Below are 25,557 nucleotides of genomic sequence, written 5' to 3'. Positions count from 1 at the left end.
GCTTCCAAAATCCTTTTACTCAACAATAGTAATAGGATTATTTACCTCTGAATTGAGTCTTCTGTTTCCCTTCAAACTAGGGAATACAAGCTGGTGTCCTCCTCAGGCTTCTGGTTTTTTTATTTCTTGGAGGAGATGGTCTTTATAATAATCATTGTTAATTGGTCACATTTAGGTTATTGAAACAGCACAATCTAATGGGCTGCTCAAGTGTGTGGTTTTTTTTTTTTAATCACATGGTAAATTAGGTCTAGAGAAACTGGGTAAATTATTAATAATTAACTCTTAAAAATATTAAAGTTATTTATATTTTTACCTTAGGTATCTTAATGCAATACAGACAATGTGTCCACATATTCTGCGCTATTTGACTACTGCCGTCATAACAAACAAAGATGTTCGAAAACGCCGACAGGTACTAAAAGATCTGGTTAAAGTTATTCAACAGGTAAAAACTAAAATCTTTTTTAAAAAATGTTTATTTATCATAAGAGAAAAAAAGAGACCGTGCGTGTGTGTGCGCACACGAGCAGGGGAAGGGCAGGGAGAGGGGGAGAGAAAATCCCCAGCAGGCTCTATGCGCATTGCTGAGCCTAATGTGGAGCTGGATCTTACAACCTGAGCTCATGACCTTAGCCAAAATCAAGAGTCAGACACTTAACTGACTGAGCCACCCAGGTGTCCCCCAAAACTAAAATCTTTGTTAACTTTTAAAACTCTAAACTAGATCTAACATCTGTTTCTAAAGTAGGACCCTTAGTTCTTAAGGTAAAATGTTTTAAAAATAGGAGAAAGGTTACATGAAGTATACATAGAGAGGAGCCCAGGATACTCAAATGGGCATTTACTGTCTTTAATTCCAGTATATACTTATGCCAGATGTAGTATGGAATGACTACTCCTCTCTGCTAGGTGGATACTTAATATACATCGTGTATTAGCATTGCCTTTATTGCAGAGTGAAGGAGATTTGAAGCCTGGCATTTCTGGGAGATCTCTTACCTACCTAATTGCAGAGTAGTGATCTCTACATAGAATATGGTATTAATAGTCCCCAAGTTATACAAAAGCTGCAGCCCTACTGGTTGATTTTTAGTCAGTTTCTCAGTGATCACTATGGGTTAGAAAAAGAACTTAAATGCTGTTTTGACCTAAGGATAAATTAAATACCAAGAGACAAATTCAGCAGGTTATGAATGAATGCCCTTATACTTGGGGATGTTATTGAGTAAGGAAGACTTTTGGCAATAGAGGAACTTGAAAGCATTTGGAATGGTTCTAGGATGAGAATATATAGAGAACTCAGTCTGGAAGACATTATATGCTTAAGGTTGGGCCTAAAATCAGGATATGAGCAATTGCTTTGAGATGATGACACTAGGTAATTTGCTAGAAATTAATAACAAAGGAGGAGAAACTAGGAATATTGGGATATTCTAGGGTCAGTCTACCACCAAACTGTTGAATCAAATCCAACTTGACCTTTGACATAATTTTACAGGAGTCTTACACATATAAAGACCCAATCACGGAATTTGTTGAGTGCTTATATGTTAACTTTGACTTTGATGGGGCTCAGAAAAAGCTGAGGGAATGTGAATCAGTAAGTATGAATTTTTACTTATAAATTAATATTTAATGTTTGGTTATTGTAAAAGTTAACTTTGCAGTGTTTTATTAAAGTGATTATATCAGAAATATATATTAATCTTAAAATGACTGATGTTTTAGAAATGTGCGGGATGTAGACATTTTTAATATTGCCATATGTGTATGCTTTTGTTAGTACAGTTTGTTAAAACATCGGTGGCATTAGAAATTCACACATATGCCCATGATTCCATATCTTACTCTATATTAGTGAATATGTGAAGTATTTCCTGTGTGTGTATAAGATTGTATAGAACTGCACATTCTATCTGAGATTCTAAATTTGTTTCATAAGTGGGCCTGTCTTTAGAATTTTTCACATGATTGTACTGAACATTTACTATAAACCAGTCAAGGTATAAGGGCGTGAATTTTATCACAATGTCTTCTGTTGATTGGTAGAAACTAAAGTACCTTCAAGCAGCTGAGCTAGATTTATCGGCTTTTTTAAATGTTAGTTTGTAGAGTTTTAAGAAATTAAGAACTTACCTGTTAAATGCATTTACCAAATCGGTAAGTTATCAGTTGTCAGTTTTATTTTTGAACCCAAATGTTAACACAAAATATAAAGAGTTTGTTGAAGGATTAAGATCTTATTTCCCTAAGGACAAGAAAATTATCATGTAAATACAACTCCAGGGGTGATTTTCACACATTGGACAAAATAAAATAGACTCGAGTGTGATAATTTGTATTCATGTAGTCATATGTAGTGTTATTATGTATTATGTCTTGGTATATGCCAATACACTAAGTAGCTGGTTAGGCCTGGCTGAGGCCAAGGGGCACTTGGTTATTACTGTGAAGTTAAAATACCCTCTTTTAATTATGATACCTTCTGTGGACTAGGAGCCACCCCTTGAATTTTTCTCTTTTGTAGATTTCCAAGTCTATTTACTTCACAAATATGCATATATTTAGTCTTCATAATGATTTTGAGTACCTAGAAGAGATATGTTATCTACACAGCATTTATTTCGGATAACGGGCAGGGCAAAACTACTTTGTCAAAAGGTTGCTAAAGTCATCAATAGAACAAAGGAAACACTGCAGTGCTTAAATTAGGTGTTTTGTTTTTTTTTTTTCATATAGCATTCATTTACTTCTGGTTAAATTGTTAGAGGCTTGAGCATAGTATTCTAGAAAGTGCTGTGGTATATAACTTGTGATGTAAGGTAAGAGAATTGCAGTAAAGCACACGGAAAGTATTTTGGGTCACATTTTTGAAAATTGCTTGTCAGTGCTGTTAATTTTTTTGTTACACTTTACACACATAGGTACTTGTGAATGACTTCTTCTTGGTGGCTTGTCTTGAGGATTTCATTGAAAATGCTCGTCTCTTCATATTTGAGACTTTCTGTCGCATCCACCAGTGTATCAGCATTAAGTAAGAACACCCTGATTTGATTTGTATTTCTACTTTTAAATTCCTGGAAATTTCCATTTCCTGTAAAATTATACGTAATAGGATTCCAGTTAATTGGATTTTTGTTTTATTTCCCTTTGCTTTAGAAGAGAAAGAAAACAGTCTAGTGATTTATTAAAAATCCTAACTTTTGTTTTTATTATGGGATGGTACAGATTCAGAAATACCTTCTTTGGCTTCTATATGTGTGGCATAGTATGATTTTTGAAAATGGTATCTTCATGGCAGTATTCTGATTGTTGAGTACCTTTTTAAAAAGTACTGTTATACTCTTATATAGGGAGAAGAGAGAAAATAACGTTTTAGAATGGTTTCAACAGGAGTTCAAATAAGGAAGAGATTAGCCCTTAGTGATTCAGAAATACTGTTGAAAGACTACATTTGGTAATCATTTCAGTTGATTGAGTTTGTTTTATTTAATTATATATTTGAATTCTCATATAGTAAGCTGTGACCTCCTAAAATGTTGAAACATGGAAAGTATGGTGAATTTCAGTTCACATTTCCTTTGTTGTGTGAGAAAATTATTGGGGGAAAAATTGTGAAACTTATATAACCTATTAGAAACTAATTGTACATATTAGAATTTGAAAAATAACTAGTGCTGTTTGGCCACAGATGAAGTCAAACAGTAAATATGTTCCATAAATGTTTAAAAAATTACTTTAATGTTTGCCTCTTTGGAATTGTGTGTAGACCAAAGTTTTTCTTTAGTGCCATTTGTTTTTGCTGAGGCATCCGTACTTGTTTGCCTAATTTTACTGGGTGGTTATTGAAGTGGTTTTTCAGTTTGAAGTATGGTATAATCATGGTGCTTCTCCTATGGGAATTAAAGCCTTGACCAGTTTTATTAGTACTTTACTATAGCTAGCAGACATAATTTAAAATATCTGATTCTCTTGAAGAATACATGCATATTCCTAATATGTTATTGGTTATTGGTTGTGAAATAAAGAGATGTGGGATGCAGTTACAATAGGTAACAATTCTTGCAATGCCCTTTTTCTTCTTTTTTTAGAGATTTATAATTCAGTCTTATGAAAGAGGGATGCTAATATTTTGTTTTTTCTTGCAGACTTTCCCCCATTTCTTATTAGAATATGGTCACTTGGGTGTTTTGCTTTGCCTAGGACTATATTTATCCTTGTTATCAGCCTTTTGAAAGCAAATTCTCCTTTTTATATCTTTAGTACCTAGTATGGTGACTCTGTACATTAGAGATGCTCAGTAAATACTTGTTAAATGAATAGATTTCTTTGCATTAGTGAATTTGTGTTTTTGTCCACAATAATGCTTTTTCACTGAGGTACCATGAGCAAAGTTTGTTCCAGCTCTAGCTTCTTCCCTTTATTAACTTGAGGACTTTGTATTCATTATTTTCCTTTTTTGAGATTTGGTTTACCATGCTTAACAGTGAAATAAAGTATTTGTCCTGTGTACTCAAGAGAAAAGTGCAGCTCACAGGATATAATATAGTGGAAATACATCATCTATAAGCTTTTATGTGACTTTATCATTACCTAATAATTTTTTAAAGTTGGTATCAGTGTAGTTTTGATGTTTTTCTTTGAATGCTGTAGTTCTTTGATCCCAGTAGTTTTTTTGTAGCTTTAGACAAAGTCTAAAGCATTTTCAGACTAAAGTTCTAGTGGCTTTCTAAAGTCCAGAAATCTTTTCTCTTTTATAATGATAGTATTTCCTTTGTATTTCAGTTGTTTAAATGCTTTTGGCTGTGTGTGGAATGTTCTATAACTCAGGTGATTTTGAATACTTACATTATAATGCATTTTCTTCAATTATTAAGGAATTTTAGAGTTGGAAGAAATCTTGGGGAGCTTCTGATCCAACAGTGCAGTTACTGAATCATCAACAGTAGGGCTTTTTTCTGCACTGATGGAAATGTTATGTATCTATATTGTTTAGTATAGTAGCCAATAGTCCATTTGTGGCTTTTTTTTTTTTTTTTTTTTTTTTTTTTTTTTTTTTTTTTAAAGAGAGCAGAGAAGGGGCAGAGGGATAGAGAGAATCTCAAGCAGACTCCACGCCCAGCACGGAGCTGATGTGGGGCTTGTTTTCACAACTCTGAGATCATGACCTGAGCCAAAATCACTTAGCCACCCAGGCATCCCCATTTGTGGCTTTTGAACACTTTACATGTGGCTCAGATTTCAAATTATAGAACCATGGTTTAAATCGTGTGTGTTGTGTGTGTGTGTTAGAACTTGTTTTCAAATGTGACATTATATATATATTTGTGTATATATAAGTCAAATTAAAGTCCCTTTATGCTTGCTTAGCTTGTACCTCTGTTCAGCTTTCCTCCTGACTACCGAAGCACTTCGGTGGATGCTAAGACTTCTGGAAACACAGTTTTACCAAAAAAAACCCACAAAAAACAAAAAACCAGATCCAGTACAACTCCTTTGTTTTCTAGCCCCTTATTTATAGCTAGGAAACTTAATGCTCAGAGACATTGAGCTGTGTAGTTCTTACTTAATGACGGAGCCTGAACTAATAGATCTCTGACATTCATTGTATTATACCTCACTATAAATTCTTTTTTTTTTCATTGTGCACAGTTGATATTTTTAGAAATATCAGATTGAGACTAATTTATCATTAGTCTTTTCACTAAAAGCCAGAGGATAAAGATGGAAACCGTAAGTCACTGTTTAACTTTGTGTCTCAGAATCATAGAGTTTTATTTTATTTTACAAATACAGATTTCCTGAAGCCATTTCAAAGTTTTTGGATCAGATTTTCTGGATATGTTCTGCTGTGATGTCTAACAGAGCTGCTCTCCTATACCTTCAAAGTGTTTATTCACCAAAGCTCATCCAGGATTGAGAACCACTGCATCAAGTTGCCAGTTTTTTAGGCACACGTTTACATCCTGTTAAAGTAATGGAGTGAAAAATCAGTGATTTAGTATTTTTAGTATGTAAGGAATTAAGAAGATAGGGGCAGAGCAGAAAGTATAGCTATGGGTGAAAAAGAAATAGTTGTCTTATAGCAACAACGAGATCTCTGTAAGGTTCATTGGCAGGGTGGAGGGTGTGTACAGTAGGACTTAGTCTAGGGGTTAGGTTTTTCATTTTTTAAAGCTGCTTTAATGGGTTTGGAATATGGTTTAAAATAATGTTAAACATTTAAGTTGGGCTTTTATAAATACAGAAAATGTCAAAATGCAGACTCTAAGGGTTTGAAATCCATGGTAATGACCAACAGAGCTTAATGTTTACCTTTAAATAGTACATAGAAAAAACTCATTGTTCTGTAATCCAGATGTTTCTGTTTCTATTTGTTTAAGATAGAAAGAGACACATGCAGAGAGTATGTGAGTGAGCAAGGAACAGAGAGAGAGAGGGAGGGAGAGAGAATCCCATGAGAGAGGGGGAGAAAGTGCAGAGCCTGAAGCTAGACTCAAGCTCACCTGATGTGGGGCTCAAACTCAGGAACCAGGAGGTCATGCCCTGAGCCAAAGTCAGATGCTTAACTGACTGAGCAACTCAGGTGCCCCTGTAATACAGGTTTTTAACCCAGGTGTACATCAAAATCATCTGGAGAACTTAAAACAACATTAACTTAAATTTTAAAAAGTATAGATTTCCGAATCTCTGGGATCAAGGCTTGGGAATCTGGGTTTAAAGCTTCCCAGGTGCACTCAGCCTTTGGTGGAAACATTGCTCTGAATTAGTGATTTGTAGTCCTGACAGCATATTAGAATCAAGTGGGAAGCTTTTAAAATGAAATAAACAAAAATAAAGAAGGACTATGTTTTTTTAAAGCTCCTCTAAGTAATTCTGATGTAAAACCCGTTTTTAATTACACTTTTTATTTTGTGATGATTATAGATTTACATGAAGTTGTAGGAAATAATAAATCCCCTTTGTTCTTCACAGTTTCCCATTTACACAGTTCACGTTTCCAGTGATAACATCTCGCAATAATATCTCACAAACTGTAGTAAAATATTACAACCAGTGTATTGATATTGATACATTCTCATCTGTTAACCATTTCTATAATTTTGTTACTTGAAGAATATGCAAAAACTTTTTTAAAAGGTAATGTTCAACTTTCCAGAGAGGGTAGACACACTAGGTGTCATGATTATGATGTAATTAGCAACAGTATAACTAGTATAGGTCTTCAAAGAAGAAAATACTGCAGATGTGAATGAGTGCCTCTTGTGGCCAAGCACTGGTTAGAAGGTAGTGAGCACAGCCTCAGAACTTTAAATCCAGAGGAAGAAGCAAATTAAATAAAGACAAAATTATAAGTTATGATAGGTGTTTTGAAGAAAAATAGAGTAATGAGAATGACATGGACATAATTTATAAATTGTGTGTTGGAAAATCCCAGAGTAATTTAGATTAAAGCTTTAGTGAACCCTGTTAACTCTGCAAATGGAATATGTTTAAGCTGCAAAGTAGACTTTTTTCCCCACTGTATACTAATTATGACACAGTATTCTATTCACAAGTTTGTGCTGACCTATTTCTCTGCTTCTAATTAATCTAAAATTATTTAATATTCTGTCCTTTTTGGGGGGACCAGGGAGATTGGTCTCCGGCCTCCTTTCTGTCCAAAAGTGGACACATTTTAAATGCTCAAGAGAATAGTACATATTCTAGAACCAATGGTTGTTTATTAAACAACTTTTTCCATTAGTGATTTGGAACATTCTCAGTTGATAGGTTTCTTGACTAAACACATGTGATAGTCATATCTTTATAAAAATGCATATCTTTATAAAGAATGTTTTTAGGGGTGCCTGGGTGGCTCAGTTGGTTGAGTGTCTGACTTCAGCTCAGGTCATGATCTCACGGTTCACGAGTTCAAGCCCTGCATTGGGCTCTGTGCTGACAGCTGAGAGCTTCTAGCCTGCTTTGGATTCTGTCTCCCTCTCTCTCTCTCTGCCTCTCCCCCACTCATTCTCTCTCTCTCTCTCTCTCTCTCTCTCTCAAAAATAAATAAAAACATTAAAAAAAAGAATGTTTTTATCAGTTTATATACAACCGTATAGATTTGTAGGATAAGTTACCAATCTGTTTACCATAAAGTATGCAACATCTGTCATAAAAGATTACTGTGGTGGGATTTAATTTAGTATAGTTGAACAGTTTATGAGATATGGTGTGTGTCTGAAGTTTAAAAGCTGCTCTAGAGTAATTCTTGGACCGGTTTTCAATTGTAGATAAAAATAAAGTATGGAAGTAATACTTTGAATGTGTGTGATAAACATGTTGGAGCATACATTAATGTAATTTTCCTTTAGAGAATTAGTTTGACTTTTCACAAAAGAAGATATTTGCCAACTACTCTTGAAGCCATTCTACTTTGTTAAATAACATTTTAGATCTTAATATTTTTCTTAAAGTTCTTATTAACTTTCTTACAGTTACTATTCATAATTTTATTTCCTGATATTAAAGAAAAATATAGAAAGGTGTATTTCCAGATGGAGATAAACTCGTTTCAAAAATATTTTTGTATTTCTGTGTTAACTGTTAAGTAATATATGACATACCTTGGAGATACTGCAGGTTTGGTTCCAGGCCACTGTAATAAAGTGAATATCACAATAAAGCTGTTCAAATGGGGGCACCTGGGTGGCTCAGTTGGTTAAGCATCTGACTCTTGATATCGACTTAGGTCATGATCTCAGAGTCATGAGATCAAGCCCTATGTCAGGCTCATCACTGAGTGTGGAGCTTACTTGGGATAAAAGCTAGTTGAATGAATTTTTTTGTTTCCCAGTATATATAGTCTCTAGTCTGTTAAGTGTGCAATGTAGCATTATGTCTAAAGAATGTACATACCTTAATTTAAAAATATTACTAATGGAGCACCTGGGTGGCTCAGTCAGTTGAGTGTCTGACTTGATTTCGGCTCAAGCCATGATCTAACAGTTGATGGGATCGAGCCTCACATTGGGCTCCATGCTGACAGCTTGAGATTCTCTCTCTGTCTCTCTCTCTCTCTGCCCCTTTCTTGGCTCACATGTGTGCTCATTCTCTCTCAGAATGAATAATAAACATTTTTTTAAAAATATTACTAAAAAATGCTAACCATCATCTGAGCTTTTAGTGAATCATAATCTTTTTGCTAATGAAGGGTCTTGCCTCAGTTTTAATTGCCCCTGACTGAACAGGGTGGTGGTTGCTGAAGATTGGGGTAGCTGCTGCAATTTCTTAAAATAAGACAATGAAGTTTCCCACATAATATTGACTCTTCCTTTCACAAACAATTTCTCTGTAGCATGTGATGCTGTTTGATAGTATTTTACCCACAGTAGAACTTCTTTCCAAATGGGGAGTCTGTTCTCTCATACCCTGTCCCTGCTCTATCAACTAAGTTTATGTAATATTCTAAATCCTTTGTTGTCATTTTCAATAATCTTCACCAAGAGTAGATTCCATCTCAAGAAACCACTTTCTCTGCTCATGCATCAGAAGCAACTCCTTATCTGTTAAAGTTTTACCATGAAAGTATAGCAATTCAGTCACATCCTCAAGTTCCACGTCTCATTCTCGTTTTCTTCCTATTTCTACCACATCTGCAGTTACTTCCTCACTGAAGTCTGGAATTTTTAAAAATCATCTGAGGCTTGGAATTAACTTCTTCCAAACCCCTGTTAATGTTGATATTTTGACCTCTTCCCATGAATCACAAATAATCTTAATGGCATCTTTTTTTTTTTTTTAATTGTTTTAATGTTTGTTTATTTTTGAGAGGCAGAGAGAGAGAGAGAGAGCAGAAGCTGGGGAGGGTCAGAGAGAGAGGGAGACACAGAATCCGAAGCAGGCTCCAGGCTCTGAGCTGTCAGCACAGAGCCTAACGCAGGGCTTGAACTCAAACTGCGAGGTCATAACCTGAGCTGAAGTCAGACACTCAACTGACTAGGCCACCCAGGCGCCTCTGTTAATGGCATCTTAATGGTGAATCTTTAGGAGGTTTTCAATTTACTTTGTCCAGATTCAACAGAAGAATCACTGTGTATGGCAGTTATAGCCCTAGGAATTTCTTAAATAATAACACTTGAAATTACTCCTTGATCCGTGGACTTCAGAACAGATGATGTATTAGCAGGCACGACAACAACATTAATCTCATTGTACGTCTCCATCAGAGCTCTTGGGGTGATGAGGTGCATTGTCAGTGGGCAGTAATATTTTGAAAGGAATTTTTTTTCCTGAGCAGTACATCTCAACAGTGTGTTTAAAATACTCAGTTAACTATTTTGTAAACAGATGTGCTATCATCCAGGCTTTGTTGTTCATTTACAGAGCATAGGCAGAGTAGATTTAGCATAACTCTTAAGAGCCCTAGGATTTTGGGGATGGTAAATGAACCATTGGTTTCAACTTAAAGTCACCAGCTGCATTAGTCCCTAACAAGAGGGTCAGTCTGTCTGTCCTTTGAGGCTTTGAATCCAAGCATTGACTCCTCCTCTCTAGCTGTGTAAGTCCAAGGTGGCATCTTCTTCCAATATAAGGCTGTTTGGTCTACATTGAAAATCTATTGTTTGGTGTAGCCACGTTCATTAATTATCTTAGCTAGATCTTCTGGATAACTTGCTGCCTCACCTTGGGTACTTTTATGTTCTGGAGATAGCTTCCTTTCTTAAATTTCATGGCCAGCCTCCAGGAACTTCAGTTTTTTTTTCCTTGGCCTTTCTTACTTCTCTCAGCCTTCATAGAACTGACAGGGAATGTTGTGCCTGTTTTGGTCTTTTTTCCAGACCACTAAAACTTTCTATCAGCAGTAAGGCTGTTGACTTCTTATCATTCGTGTATTCACTGGAGTAGCACTTTTAATTTCCTGCAAGAACTTTTCCCTTTGCATTCACAACTTGGCTAACTGGCATAAGAGGCCTACCTTTCAGGCTGTGTCAGCTTTTGACATGCCGTCCCCACTAAACTTAATCATTTCTAGCCTTTGATTTGAACTAAGAGACATGCGACTCCTCCTTTCACTTGAACACTTAGAGGCCATTGTAGGGTTATTAATTGGCCTAATTTCTGTATTGTTGTGTCTCAGGGAATAGGGAGGCCTAAGGAGTGAGAAATGGGGAACAGCCATCAGTAGAGCAGTCAGAACACACACATTTATGGGTTAAGTTTGCTGTCTTACGTGAGTTTCATGGTACTTCAAAACTGTTAACAGTAGTAACATCAATTATCACTGATTACAGATCACCGTAGCAAATATAACAATAGTGAAAAAGTTTGAAATCCTGTGAGAAGCACCAAAATGTGACACAAAGACATGAAGAAAGCAAATGCTGTTGGAACAATGTAACTAGTAGACTTGCTCTTTGCAGGGTTGCCACAGACCTTCAATTTTTAAAAAAATGTAGTATCTGTGAAGCTCAGTAAAATGAAATTCAATTAGAGGTATGCCTATATTCTTATTTTTGACTAAGGAGATACTGGAAAATTCAGTGAGAATTTTTAGTTGTCACACAGCATTAAGCATTTCTCAGTTTTCTCCTTTTTTCTTTCTCCTATTTCCTTCCAGTTTTACAGTTCAGCAGTTTATTCTTAATACTCATTCTTAAATTAGTTGTCCTACCTTTGTAAAAGACTGGAGTACTTTGGATATGCTAAATAGTTGGCCTCAGTCTTCAGTGAAAAGCAGGCAAGAGGACCCCATAGGTAAATGCTTAAGTTCATAGTTTTTGAAATACATAAAATTAGTAATTAAAAACCTGAAAGAAAATTGACATAGAGTTGGTGGAACCCTAATTGGTTCTCTAGATTTAGACTGATGTTCCTAGGAAGGACCACTGGTCTTAATTACTGCCCAGAAACAAGGAAAGTATCTGGTTTTGTGCTAGAGGCATGAACGTGTTTAATGAAACAGAACTGAGGGTGAAATACTTATTTTCACTTTGTCTTTTTGAAATAGCACTTAGAATCCTATATATTTCCCTTTTTTTTTTTTTTTTTTTTTTTGGTCATTGAAAAATTAATAACATTTTGCTGTAGTCAGAGTTACTACTAATAATTTGTCATACTGGATTTTGTATTTTATTTAAAATTCTTTCTCACAATAGGTTTATATGCTATTTATGTTTTTTCCTAGGACTTTTATGGCTGTATTTTTTCTATTTAAATTCACCTAGGATTTATACTTGGGAATAGAGAATAAGGAAGACACTACCGTTTTTTTCCCCTAAATGGCCAGTCAACATGATTTATTGAAAAATTATCTTTTCTCCCACTAATTTGAAATGCCACCCATATGACATTTTGAATTGTCATTTGTATATGGGACTTTTTCTGAATGCTTTAATCTGTTGTAATTATCTCTGGGTTCCTGAACAAGCACCAAATTGTTTCAAATAAGATTTGTAATGTGTTTTAGTATTCACTATACTCTGTGGAGTTGGTAATTGCCATTTTCCTCCCATTTGCTTAGTTGTTTTTCTTAGTGTCTTTATCACTAATTACACTTCAGACTGTTTGCCAGTTTATAAATCTCTTCTCAAGACTAATTACTCTATCAGTTATATCTATGGGAAAAAGATCTGGACTTGTTGCTCTCTATGCCTGTTGCACATTTGTCTCCCTTTGTCCTTTGTTCTGAAGATTCCTTTAGTCGGTCTCCTGTAATAGAGCTCCAGTTTTATTGTATTCCTTTTTTTCTTGATTTACTATCATATTTTGGTAAAGTTTGTCCTTCAATAGCTTTATAAGGGAGGTTGTTTAGAGGTAAAATAGTCATATCTAAAAATGTCCACTTTACTCTCATATTTGAATAATGGTATTAGGCATGGTATTCTAGGTAGAAAACTACTTTATTCCAGAATTTTGAAGACTTTGTTCTGTTGCTTTCTAGAAGCTTTCTGCTCTAGAAGTCAGAAGCTATTTTTATCTCTGATCTTTTACATATAGGTGTTTTGTTTCCCTCTCTAACAATTTGAAGGATTATTTTTCTTTGCTCCCATTGCTCTGAAATTTCACGGTGATATATCTTAGTGTAGGTTTATTTTAATTCTTCATACTGGACCCTTTTAATTTGGGAACTCATGCCCCAGTTCTGGGAAACTTTTTTTTTTTGCATTATTTCTTCAATGATTTATTTTCTTTTATTTTCACTGTTTATTCTTTCTGAAGCTACTGTTGTTTGGATAGTGGATCTCCTGGACTAGACTTCTAATTTTTTTACCTTTTCTCTCCAATTTCCATACCTTTGTCTTTATGTTCTACACTCTGGGGAGATTTTCTCAACATCTTCTTCCAAACCTTCTGTAGGTAAAAAAACAAATCCATGATGTCACATCTTTCAGTTCTTATTTTATGGATGCAGTATCACAACAGTTTGTAATTTTTCAAAGGATATTGCTAGCCTTTTATTTTAGTGTTTTTGTTGAGCTATAATTGATATATATAACATATTAGTTTCAACATCATGGACAACATAATGTATAACATAAGGATTTGATGTGAAATGGTCACCACAATAAGTCTAGTTACCATCCATCACCACGCATAGTTGCAAAGATCTTTTTTGGTGATGGGAACTTTTAAGGTTTGCTCTCTTGGAAACTTTCAAATATACAGTGCAATATTATTAACAGTAGTCACCGTGCTATACATTACATCTCGTGAATTATTTTATTATTAGAAGTTCGTGCCATTTGACCCCTTTAACCAATTCATCTGTCCCTCCACCCATCACCACCTCTGGCAACCACCAATCTGTTCTCTGTATCAAGGCCTGTTTTTTTAGTTTTTGTTTTGCTTTGTTTTGTTTTGTTTAAGATTCCAGGGTTGCCTGGGTAGCTCGGTCGGTTGAGCATCTGACTCCTGATTTTGACACAGGTCATCTTCCCAGGGTTGTGGGATTGAGCCCCGCATTGGGCTCCATGCTGAGTGTGGAGCCTACTTAAGATTCTCTCTCCTTCTGCCTCTCTCCCCGGTTTGCAATCTCTCTCTCTCTCTCTTTATATTAAAAAAATTACAAATGAAAAGAAAGAATTTCCACATATGGAATCCACATATAAAGTGAGATCATATAGTATTTGTCTTTCTCTGTCTTATTTCACTTAGCATAATGCCCTCAAGGTCAATGTTGTTTTCCATCCAGAATGTATCAGTTTACATTTCCACCAACAATGTACAAGTCTTCTCTTTTTTCCACATCCTTGCCAACACTTGTTATTTCTTATCTTTGATAATAGCCATTCTAAGTGTGAGATGATATCTCATTGTAGGTTTGATTTGCATGTCATGTACCTGTTGGCCATCTGTATGTCTTCTTTGGGAAAATGTCTATTTAGGTCCTCTGCCCACTTTTTAGTTAAATTATTTGGTTTTTTGTTTGTTTTTGTTTTTTGCTATTCAGTGGTAGTAATTCCTTATATATTTTGGATATTAACCCCATAGATATGTCATTTGCAATATCTTCCACCATTTGGTAGCTTACTCTTGGATTTTGTAGATGGGTTCTTTTGCTATGCAGACTTTTTAGTTTGATATAGTCCCACTTGTTTATTTTTGCTTCTGTTGTCTTTACTTTTGGTGTCAGATCAAAAAATCATTGCCGGGGCGCCTGGGTGGCTCAGTCAGTTAAGCGTCCGACTTCAGCTCAGGTCACGATCTCACGGTGCTGAGTCCGAGCCCCGTGTCGGGCTCTGGGCTGATGGCTCAGAGCCTGGAGCCTGCTTCCGATTCTGTGTCTCCCTCTCTCTCTGCCCCTCCCCCGTTCATGCTCTGTCTCTCTCTGTCTCAAAAATAAATAAACGTTAAAAAAAAAAAAAATCATTGCCAAGGCTGATGTCAAGGAGCCTACCACCTGTGTGTTCTTAGAGGAATTTATAGTTTCAGGTCTTAGGTTCAGGTCTTTATTCAGTCTTTAATATATTTTGAGTCAATTTTGTTTATGGTGTAAGATAGTGGTCCATTTTCAATCTATTGCATGTGGTTGTCCATTTTCCCCAGCATCATTTATTGAAGAATATATAATCAAACAATATATAATTCTCCATTGTATATTCTTAGCTCCTTTATCATAAATTAGTTGAACATCTATGCAAAGCTTTGTAACAATAGTTTGAAATTAGGAAGTGTTATGCTTCCAGCTTTGTAATTCTTGCTCAAGATCGCTTTGGCTACTTAGGGTCTTTTGTGGTTCCATATGTATTTCTCATTTAACATATTCAATATGTTGTTGCATTACTTGAGAAAGGTGTGCTAGTCAACTTAAAGATATATATAAGGGACATTTACACAAATATTTAGATGTCAGCCTTAAGCTGCCAGATGAGGTTGAGAGTTTCTATAAAATCTGAACAATCTGGAAATTATTTTTGTGTTTAAAATCTAGATCAAATAGATACTTTTCTCAGAAATTCTGCATTTCGATACATTTTGTCTTTTAGTGTATTAATAAACTGAGTTAATTTAAATAACACAAGGTAAGCTTGGTATAGGATAGCTTAAGCCAACGTTTTGTTTTTTAAGCTTTAATAGGATTTATAGTTTTATTTTTAAAACTTTACTATTTTTGCATAAAATCACTGGACTATAAGAGTATTGTCAAGTTTTGAGGATTTCTTTCTATCAGTCATTTAATTTCTTTTACCCTGTATATTTTCCTGTTACTTAAAAGACACTGGACTGTTGCCACATTCTTTAATTCACTCTCAGAGTGATTGGTAGCGTAGATAACCTGAGATGCCATCAATAATTTATTAATACTTCTTGGACATTATTCAGGTTTTTCTTTGACTTGATTTAATACATAAAGGATCAACAAGCACAATGCAAAGCAATAAATCCCCAGCGTAGGATTATGGGTCAGAGTTTGCAGATATTTGTGGGTCTTGATGCATGTTGCCACATTGCCCCAGCCATGTTGGAATATGAGATAGAATATGGATGTAAAGAAAGAAAGGATGAAGAATTCTCTATGGAGTTATACAGAGTAAACTTTTCTGTCTTTTTTGTTAAAATCTGACCTTAAATATTTCCTTAAATAAGAAGTCCCCAAACCTCCAGACTAGAATAGTAAACTCTTGTGCATCTCACATAGCTCTTTCTACTTTATTCATCTTTACACTTAAAATAGTTTATATATTTTGGGGATGAAGTTATTGTCCTCTACTCCCCAACCCCTGGCTTAAACTTTATAAAAGTAAGGAACAGACTGTATTTTATTGTTAGCATCTAACAGTTCATATTTTGTTGAGTGAATGCCAAGGAAGGAAGATAATTGGTTTGGTTTGGCTGGCATGTAGTGTTCATGGGAGAGAATAATGGGAATTTGGAAAGTTAGGTTGTAGCCGAATTGTATAGAACCATGAATGAGATATTTAGAAGTTTGGATTTTATTGTTTTGGTAAAAGGACTGTGTTAAAGTTTTGAAAGGAATTTGGGAATAAACTGGTTAGTTAGCAATTATATAAAATAGATTAAGGAGAGACTGGAGAGGTAGATGAGTTAAAAAACTAGGAAACACTAATAGAGCCTGAACTAGGGAAGTGACTAGTATAGGAGTCAGATAGTAAATTTTTATTAATTGTCTCCTGTAAACCTGGCATTGTGCTAATTGCTAGGTAGATAACAGTGAACAAAGAAACTTTGGTACATTCTCTTTGGTTGCTTATACAGTGTATCATGAAAGCAGATACTCAACAACAGGAAGTTACACCTATTATGACTGCTCCAAAGAATATAGAGGGGCTATGAAATCAAAGATACATTACAGTTTACAGAGGTGTCGTGGAAGGCTTATGAGGGTACTGTTTTAGCTGAGACCTGTGTAACAGTTAAGTGAAGATGATGGATGAGCCTTTTAAGCAGAAGGCACAGTATATGCAAAGGTCCTGAAGTGATTAAAAACCTGGCAAGTGTAATGAATAGAGAGGTTTAGTATGGTGGGTGGAGAGGAAAGTCTTTCAAGATGACAGTAGAGTGGTTAGATAAAAGGCAGTGGTTAAAGAGAGAATTCTAGGTCTTCTCAGTTAGATGTGACAGCATCTAGAGGAATCTAATAGATAACCTAGGCTTCAAGACCATGTTTCATTATAATTTTAGTTATTTAAACAGCCTCATAAATAGGTTATATATTATAATTTTAAAGCATCTTTACACTACCAACTCTACATAATTCATAGCTTACTGGGAATAATTTTTCTGCTCTTTAAAATAGAATATAGTGGTTTGGCCAAACCATAAGAGACTCTTAAAAACTGAGAATAAACTGAGGGTTGATGGGGGGGTGGGAGGTCGGGGAGGGTGGGTGATGGTCATTGAGGAGGGCACCTGCTGGGATGAGCACTGGGTGTTGTATGGACCAATTTGACAATAAATTTTATATTAAAAAAAATAAAATAGAATATAGTGATCTTAAACATTGGAATTTTAATATATTTAGTACAGTTTCTTTTGGCTTTTCAGAGTAAAATGCTTTGGCCTCACTTTAATGAGTTATGTTTGGGGAGATGCAGGAGGCATACGAAAGATAAATTGCTATAGGAGGTGATAAAATAATCCGTATGTTTTGGAAAATCTGTTCTTTACATTTAGAGTTGAGTTTTAGGTGAGAGTAGCAGACATTTGCTTACTATAGAAGTGTAGAGACAATGAAATTTACACATTTCTAAAATTAGTCAAGCACCAGCAGGAAACACAGGAGTTTATGGGAAACCACAGGAAACACCAGTTGCAGGAATTTTTACTAGTCAAAAACACACCTGCTTGTTTAAGTAAGTTGATGTAGTTCCCTGTTTTTAGTAGCTTAAATAAAATTAGGGTTATTAGAGAACAGTGATAAAGAGAATAAAATGAAGTCATGAAATTGAATTAATAGTCATGGATTAATTGTTCTTTCTGCTTGCTGAGAATGTTGTATTTAGAGCAAAACCGATCACAGAAAGACAGAGAACAAAATTTTGACACATAAATCCAGGGAGTTTTATGGTGGTGTTTTTGCTCGTATTCATCAAGATGTTATTAGCTCCAAGCATATTTTAAGGATGGTTTTTTTTTTTTTTTAAGCTTATCTTTTTGAGAGAGACAGAACGAGCTGAGGAGGGACACGGAGAGAGAGGGAGGGAGAGAGAGTCCCAAGTAGACTCTGCACTGTTAGCACAGAGCCCTACACGAGGCTCAGACTCCCAAACTGTGAGATCACGGCCTGAGCCGAAACCAAGAGATGCTTAACCGATGGAGCTATCCAGGCTCACCTTTATGGATAAATTTTAATTGTATATCTGCATAGATTTAGTTTGTACTTATTTTATTGATAACCTAACTTAAATTTTTCATTAAAGATTTTTTTTATGTTAATTTTTAGAGAGAGAGAGAGAGCGCGTGCGCAGGCAGGGATGGGGCAGATAGAGGGGGAGACACAGTCTGAAACAAGCTCCAAGCTCTGAACTGTCAGCACAGACATGGGGCTTGAACTCAGAACAGCGAGATTGTGACCTGAGCTGAAGTTGGACGCTTAACCCATTGAGCCACCCAGGCGCCGCATTAATTTTTACATTTTGAACGAACTTCTGTTAACTCTTTTTCAATAAATGTGTAACATGGGGATAGCATAGATAATATTATTCTCATAAGGGTATTTTTATAAATTAGGTTATTTGTGTTGGAAAGTCTGGAATTACATAATGATATGATTGCCAGTGTCTTGACATCGGATCAGGAATTTTAGTTTATAATATTCTAAGGAAAGATTGTATTATTGGTACTCTAGTTCTTTTCATCAAACCAGTGATAACATTAGAGGGCCTGGCAAGTGTGTAATGTCTTCAGTGAAGACTGATGAAAAGAGAACAGTTAATGTTTAAACATGCATATGTGAATACATTTATACTCTGTACTCTTTAATACTATATATGCATACTATTCCATCAGCTGAGTGGTTTACTTATGTACTGCCAAGGGGTGCTTTTATTAGTCCTGATAAATTGAGCTCTATAATGGTATCTTTTTTACCCCAGGCATCTCCCTAGCTCCCTTCTCTCTCTCTCTCTCTCCCTCCCTCCCTCCCTCCCTCCCTCCCTCTCTCCCCTCTTTGTCTTCCTCCCTCCTCCACCCTCCTCATATTTTATGTATGTGTATCTTTCTCCTTCCTTTGAAATTCATTGGCTAACATTTAGGTTGTATAGTGTACAATTCCCAGAGTGCCCTCGGAGTTTAATGCAAACATATACACCAGACCTGAATTTTAGTTACTTCATTATATTATACTTATCACTGATGTTCCTTGTAGTAGGTTTAATTTGTATAATCTTTATACATTATAAAACCTTTCCTCTCTTAGAGCATTATTAATTGAGCACCTGCTAAGTGTAAGGTACTATTCTAGAAGCCAGAAAGATTTCTATAAATGTGTAATGTGGTCCTCTCCCCTCAAGGATCTTAACAGTCTGGTTGGTGGAATGGGGATAGGTCATGCACAGTATTAGATAATTGCACAAACATGGAATAGTGCAGTTATTAAGTCACAGTATTTAAGAGAGGTGATCCATAAATACCTGAAAGTCTCTATGCAGAGTGTGGTTCAAAGACTGTGGACATGAAACCAAGGTTTTAGACTCCATTAACATTGTTTTTACTTTTTTCATTAGCATGTTGGCAGACAAACTGAACATGACTCCAGAAGAAGCTGAAAGGTGGATCGTAAATTTGATTAGAAATGCAAGACTGGATGCCAAGATTGATTCTAAATTAGTGAGTATTATGTTAGTTATGCTACATCTTGATATAAGTTGCTGATTATTTTATGCTTTTTTGGGAATTTTTCATTAAGGACATTTTGTTCTATTCTGTTAGAATTTTTGCTTTGTTTTAAGGCAACAGCAACCACCTGTTTTTTTTGTTGCTGGAGTTATATTGTCATCTCTGTACAGTGCATAAAAATGTGTGCAACAGTCAGGTAGTGTTGTGATGTGATGCTCATGACTTACTGGGAAACTTGGTTGTAATATTACAGGATCAATTTCCCTCTGTCTTATTTTAGGGTCATGTGGTTATGGGTAACAATGCAGTCTCACCCTATCAGCAAGTGATTGAAAAGACCAAAAGCCTTTCATTTAGAAGCCAGATGTTGGCCATGAATATTGAGAAGAAACTTAATCAGAATAGTAGGTCTGAGGTAAGAACCACATATTTTCTATTCAGTCTCGAATTTAGCAAGAATATAACATCGTTATTATATCTTACATGTGTGGTTTAGTATTGATCTTTAAAAAATTGATTTTATCTGTCATATTTAACTATGTCAAAAAATATATATATCCCTTCTTTTGGTAAATATCCTACATATTAGATATTAAACTTGAACAGCCATGTAATTTTGGAATCCCAAACCAGCTTTAATGCTTCTTAGCTATTACGATTATGTGTAACTGAAGGGTAGGAAGTTATTATTTTTAGGAAGTACAACTGCTTCCTAAAATAGATGGAACATTCAGAGACCTCATGTGATTGAAATTTTAACAGAAGGTTTGTGTCCTTTGAGTAGTTTTTCAAAGAAGAGAAGGAAGAAATGGGAAATTATTGTTCATGACTGTTCCAGCCACGTCTAGAATAACTCAACCTAAAAAGATAACTTTTATATGATGTTATTTTCTGTATGCTTAAAGATCAATTTGTATTGACTTTTGTTATAATGTTGGTGATACTGTCATTGTTATACTTTATAATTGGTCAAAAACTGTTTCAGATGATATTTTGACTTGTTTTTTATTGTTGTAAGTGGCATGATTTAGAAATTGCAGAGGTCATTAAAATCTTAGAGAGGGGTTTGGGCAGGAGTACTGAAAGGAAATGCTAGTATCACTTTGTAAGTTAGCTTTTTCAGAAAGTACTTTCTTCTAACTCTGTCAATTTCCCTTTGCATGTTTTAGGCTCCTAACTGGGCAACTCAGGACTCTGGCTTCTACTGAAGAAGTGTATAAAGACAAGATGAAAAAACTATAAAAATGAAATAATAAAATCATTATATAAAGGATGACATGCATTTTAGAAACAACATTGTGTATAAATTTGGGGGAATTTGAATAAAATTGGCTGTGTTTCATTTTATCTTGTGAATTTCCTTGTGTATAGATGTGTGTATTTTTTTAACTTTTCATTTTGGAATAATTATAGATTCACAGAAAATTGTGAAAATAGTACAGAGAGGTCTCTTGTAGCCTAAACCTAGTTCATCCCAATTTTTTCATTTATGTTGCTATGATGCATTACCGCAACCAGGACATAGACATAGGTACAATGTGTGTAAATAGTTCTATGCCATTTCATCACTTCTGTAGATTTGTATAGCCTTCAGTGCAGTCAAGATAAAGTACTATCTTCTTTTCTCTGCCATCATAGTGTGTTGGGTTGACTGTTCCTGGCTAAGAAACAAAAGCAGAATCACCCCATTCCCAAATGGATTCAGATGGAAACTAGTAATAAAATCAGGCACAACTCCCAACAGGCAGCGTTGGAGAAGAACCAGGCTGGGTCTATAAGGGATTGTATATGGGATGGCACACATATTTATGCTGTATGAAGGTCATGTGCTTGTATCCTATCACTCTGTAAACATCACTACTACCTGAACAATAGATCTGCTTTATTGGGGAAATGATTTTTCTGTTACTAGGCTTTTGCACCACTGGGTTGGTAAGAACTTTTTTATATGAAAAAAAAAAAGACAAAAACAAAATATAAAGAACTATCATCATGACCTTCTCCCTCATGCTACTCCCTTCATGTTTATACCTACCTCCGCCAGCTCTACCCTTAGAAACCACTAATCTGTCCTCCATCTCTGTTATTTTATCATTATGAGAATATTCTAGAAATGGAGTTCTTCAACATACACAAGGATAAAAGATACGTGCATATTGGCTTTTTATTTGGCTTCTGATCAGGTCACCCTCAGCCTGCAGTTAAGTTTAAAGAATATGGGCCAGATTTGACCCATGTGCTATTGTTTAGACCTCTGGCTTATAGTATTGGTTCTTCTAAACTGTAGCCCAAAGGTGTTCAAGTGAGGGGGAGGATTGCTGGTTAGGATAGCCCAAATACTAATACTAATACTAATTTTTTATTCATCTTTTGCCAGTGTTCTGAAAATGCCAACTTTAAAGGATCATCTCTAGTACAAACTGGGCAAAGTTCATAAAGTACCAAAAAGTGGCATTTCAGGAACTAGATTGAAACAGGTCCTTCTTACCTTGTGTGTAGGAGCTAATTCCATGAGAATCAGAAGTACAGATCGCTAAAAACTAGAGATAGTTACACAAAACTATGTAAAATTACATATGTTACTCAAGTTAGATGTTAAGATGACTTTCCCTCTTCACAAGTGACTCAAGGGCAAAAAGAGACATCATTAATGACTTTTTAAGACTATAGCTCAACCAAACCAGATTTCTAGGCAAGGATTTCTAGGTGATTACCTAGCAGCTAAAAGCAAGTTGTTTAATGTGCTTTAGTGGACCAGTAACACAGGGAGGAAAGATGGGAAGCTATTTGCTATGTATCAGGCATTTTCACACATATGTAGAGAAGCAAAGCTAACATTTGAGTGCCTCACAATGCCTGGAAACACTGAAATTTTGGTGCTAATATTTGTATATTATTGATGAGGAAACAGATGGTTACTCAAAGTCACACCTATTAAATGTTAAAGCAACTAATTGAAAAGCTTTTTCAGTTATACCCCAGTGCCCTTTCTTACATCATTATTGCCTTAAACTTATAAAGGGTTAAGGGGTATATGTTCAGTAGGTTGCAAAGGAGGATCTTGATCCACAAAACTGTTCAAGTCTCTTGGCACCATTACCTTCAAATGAGAGCAAAGGATATTCAATTTTTCTACCAGTATAATCATTTCTAGTGACCCCACTAAAAAAATCTATTTGGAATAGACAAGTGATGAGCAGACAGATGATGAACATCCCTTTGATTTTTTTCTATTTATGGTTTGCTCCTTCAAGGTTATCCATTATATGAATAATTAATGTTCACTTTTCCTATCACTTTTTGCTTTTCACATATTGCTGCCCTTTGAACTTGAAAGATGATGCCACTATAGATTATTAGTATTGGGAAAAAAAAAACCTGTAATGGCCATTTTTACACATTACCAACATTTGTTCATTGTTAAAATGCATTTTTGAAGCTTGCATAAAAAACTTACCTGGTTCTGGATTTAACCTTAACGTTTAATAACAGGTAAACTGTACCAGTAAAGATGGTGAGCACAAATAATGTACTGATTAACTTTCTTTTTTGTGCCCTGTACTTTCATTTGTTTCCACTTAGTAGACCCTCCTATGTGTCAGCAACTTTTACAGGTACTGGGAACACATTAAAAAACAAGAGTTCATGAAGCTTATATTAAGTAGTTGCTTGTGTGTTTTTTTTTAAAGTTTCTATGTATTCACAAGCATATGTGTTTATGGTTTTTAAAATATATATATAGAAGCTAAAAAAAAATAAAATCAATGCTCATTTACACAATACCTCCTACTTGGTACTCAGCTTAAGAAATAGAATGGTCCTAGTAACTTTGAAGAGCTTGTGGGCCCCTCATTAATTGTATTTTCCTCTTTGCCCTGGAGAAGCAACCACTACCATGACTTTTGTGTTAATAATTCCTTTGTTTTTCTGCATAGTTTTATCATACACACACAGACACACACATTCCTAACAAAATGTTTTTGCATGTTTTTGACATGTACTTAATTGAAATCATACTTCATAATCTATTGCTTGCTTTTCCCAGCACTGAGATTCATCTATGTGGATATATTCACGTTGGTGTATTCAGCTATAATTCATTCTTTGTCACTGCTTTGTAGTATTGTCAAATATACCATATTTAATTCATCCCAGTGTTGATGAACACATTGCATTTCCAGGTTCTTGTTTTAGCTAGAGTATTCAGAACCAGTCTGAAAATTGTGTCTTTTAACTGGTGAGTTAAATCCATTTCCTTTTATTATGATTACTAATCTATGTGGGTTTATTGCTACCATCTTTTTTCTTTTTAATTTTTTTTTAATGTTTATTTATTATTGAGAGACAGAGAGAGACACAGAATGAGCATGGGAGGGTCAGAGAGGAAACACAGAATCCGAAGCAGGCTCCAGGCTCTGAGCCGTCGGCACAGAGCCCGACATGGGGCTCGAACTCACGTACTGTGAGATATGACCTGAGCCGAAGTCGGATGCCCAACCAACTGAGCCACCCAGGCTCCCCATGTTTTTTAACTTAGTGTCCTAAAATTATCTCTGTTCCTCCCCAACAATATAAGGAAGATATTATGCCAGTGATCCTCCTCCCCACTTAATTTTGCCCATATTCTGTTCTTTTTTATTGTACTTTACAAATCAGACATTATTTTATACAATAATGCCCTTTTTCTTGTTCATTCCTTTTGTAATGAGACTTTCGTCAGGTTGCTTTTAGGATCTTTCATTAGTGTTCTACAGTTTCACTATGATGTGTCTAAGTGTGAATTTTATTTATACTGGTTGAGATTCATTGGCCTTCTGATTCTGAAATGGCTTTTGTCTTGCATTAGTTCTAGAAAATTATCTTTTTGGATAATTCTTCCTGGTTCATTGGTTGTTGTTGGTTGTTTTTTGTTTGTTTGTTTGTTTGTTTGTTTGTTTTTTTGAGTTTCCCAAGAAAACCTCCCTCCCTTTCATAGTTTTGATCTCTGCCACCTGTGCTGCATTGCATTTTGCCTAATTTCCTCGGATCTTTCTTCCAGTTTGTTAATGATCTGGTCAACTGTGTCTAATTTGCTCTTAAACCTCCATTGAGTTTCTTCTTTCAATTATTTTTCTTTTCATCTTTGATGGTTTATTTTTCTTTTACCATTTTTCAATGCCAACTTGTATTCTTTAAATTTATTTTATATTCTATTTTGAATCCATCTACTTCTGTGCCACCACCATTCTTGCCCAGGTTAGTATCCATCATTTAGTGAATATAGTATCTTCTGAATTATTCTCCCTATAACTATGCTTGACCCCCATTCCCACCTGTTTTCCAAATTACAGAGAAATCTTTTCAAGTTGAAATCTGATCATTTTTCTCTCCTACTTAAAACCTGTCCATGGCTCCCTATTGTTCTTAGAGTAAAGACTGAATTCTTAACATGGCTGTAATTATCTGCTATCTTCTTCTTGTATCAACCTCATGTTATGCCACCCTCCAGCTACACTGGCCTCTCAGGCCTTCAAGCTATTTTGACTACTGCAGAATAAGAAAAATACTTTACATCATGATTCTTTACTATAAAAATAATACATATATTTGACTGATGGAAGTTTTATAAACAATACCCATCCTTAGTATATGTAATGATCTCTATTTTTTTATTGTTTTTGTAATAGTTACTATGTCCCATAAATTAATTTCATTATCTACCAGTTGGATTATGGACTTTTGAAGAATACTGCTCTAAAGAGCGAAAAATCCTTCCTATGGTTTGACTTTTGTAAT

The 25,557-nt window shown here is 35.2% G+C and overlaps 1 protein-coding gene across 2 annotated transcripts in view; it reads left to right on the top strand.

The window, feature by feature from the left end:
- Nucleotides 1-21,129, top strand: part of EIF3E (eukaryotic translation initiation factor 3 subunit E) — a 246,618-nt gene extending 225,489 nt beyond the window's left edge. For both annotated transcript variants that reach the window (XM_042973572.1, XM_007075834.3), the window contains 6 exons: nucleotides 322-448; nucleotides 1,502-1,603; nucleotides 2,928-3,037; nucleotides 19,671-19,773; nucleotides 20,063-20,197; nucleotides 20,952-21,129. In XM_042973572.1, coding sequence (XP_042829506.1) covers nucleotides 322-448; nucleotides 1,502-1,603; nucleotides 2,928-3,037; nucleotides 19,671-19,773; nucleotides 20,063-20,197; nucleotides 20,952-20,990 — 616 coding nt within the window. In that variant the 3' untranslated portion in view covers nucleotides 20,991-21,129. The remainder of the gene's footprint in view (nucleotides 1-321; nucleotides 449-1,501; nucleotides 1,604-2,927; nucleotides 3,038-19,670; nucleotides 19,774-20,062; nucleotides 20,198-20,951) is intronic.
- The last annotated feature ends 4,428 nt before the right edge of the window (nucleotides 21,130-25,557 follow it).

This window comes from Panthera tigris, chromosome F2 (assembly GCF_018350195.1).
Source record: "Panthera tigris isolate Pti1 chromosome F2, P.tigris_Pti1_mat1.1, whole genome shotgun sequence".
NCBI classification, from domain to species: domain Eukaryota; kingdom Metazoa; phylum Chordata; class Mammalia; order Carnivora; family Felidae; genus Panthera; species Panthera tigris.
The sequence above is the reverse complement of the archived record's forward strand: the minus strand, read 5'-3'. Positions and strand labels throughout refer to the sequence as shown.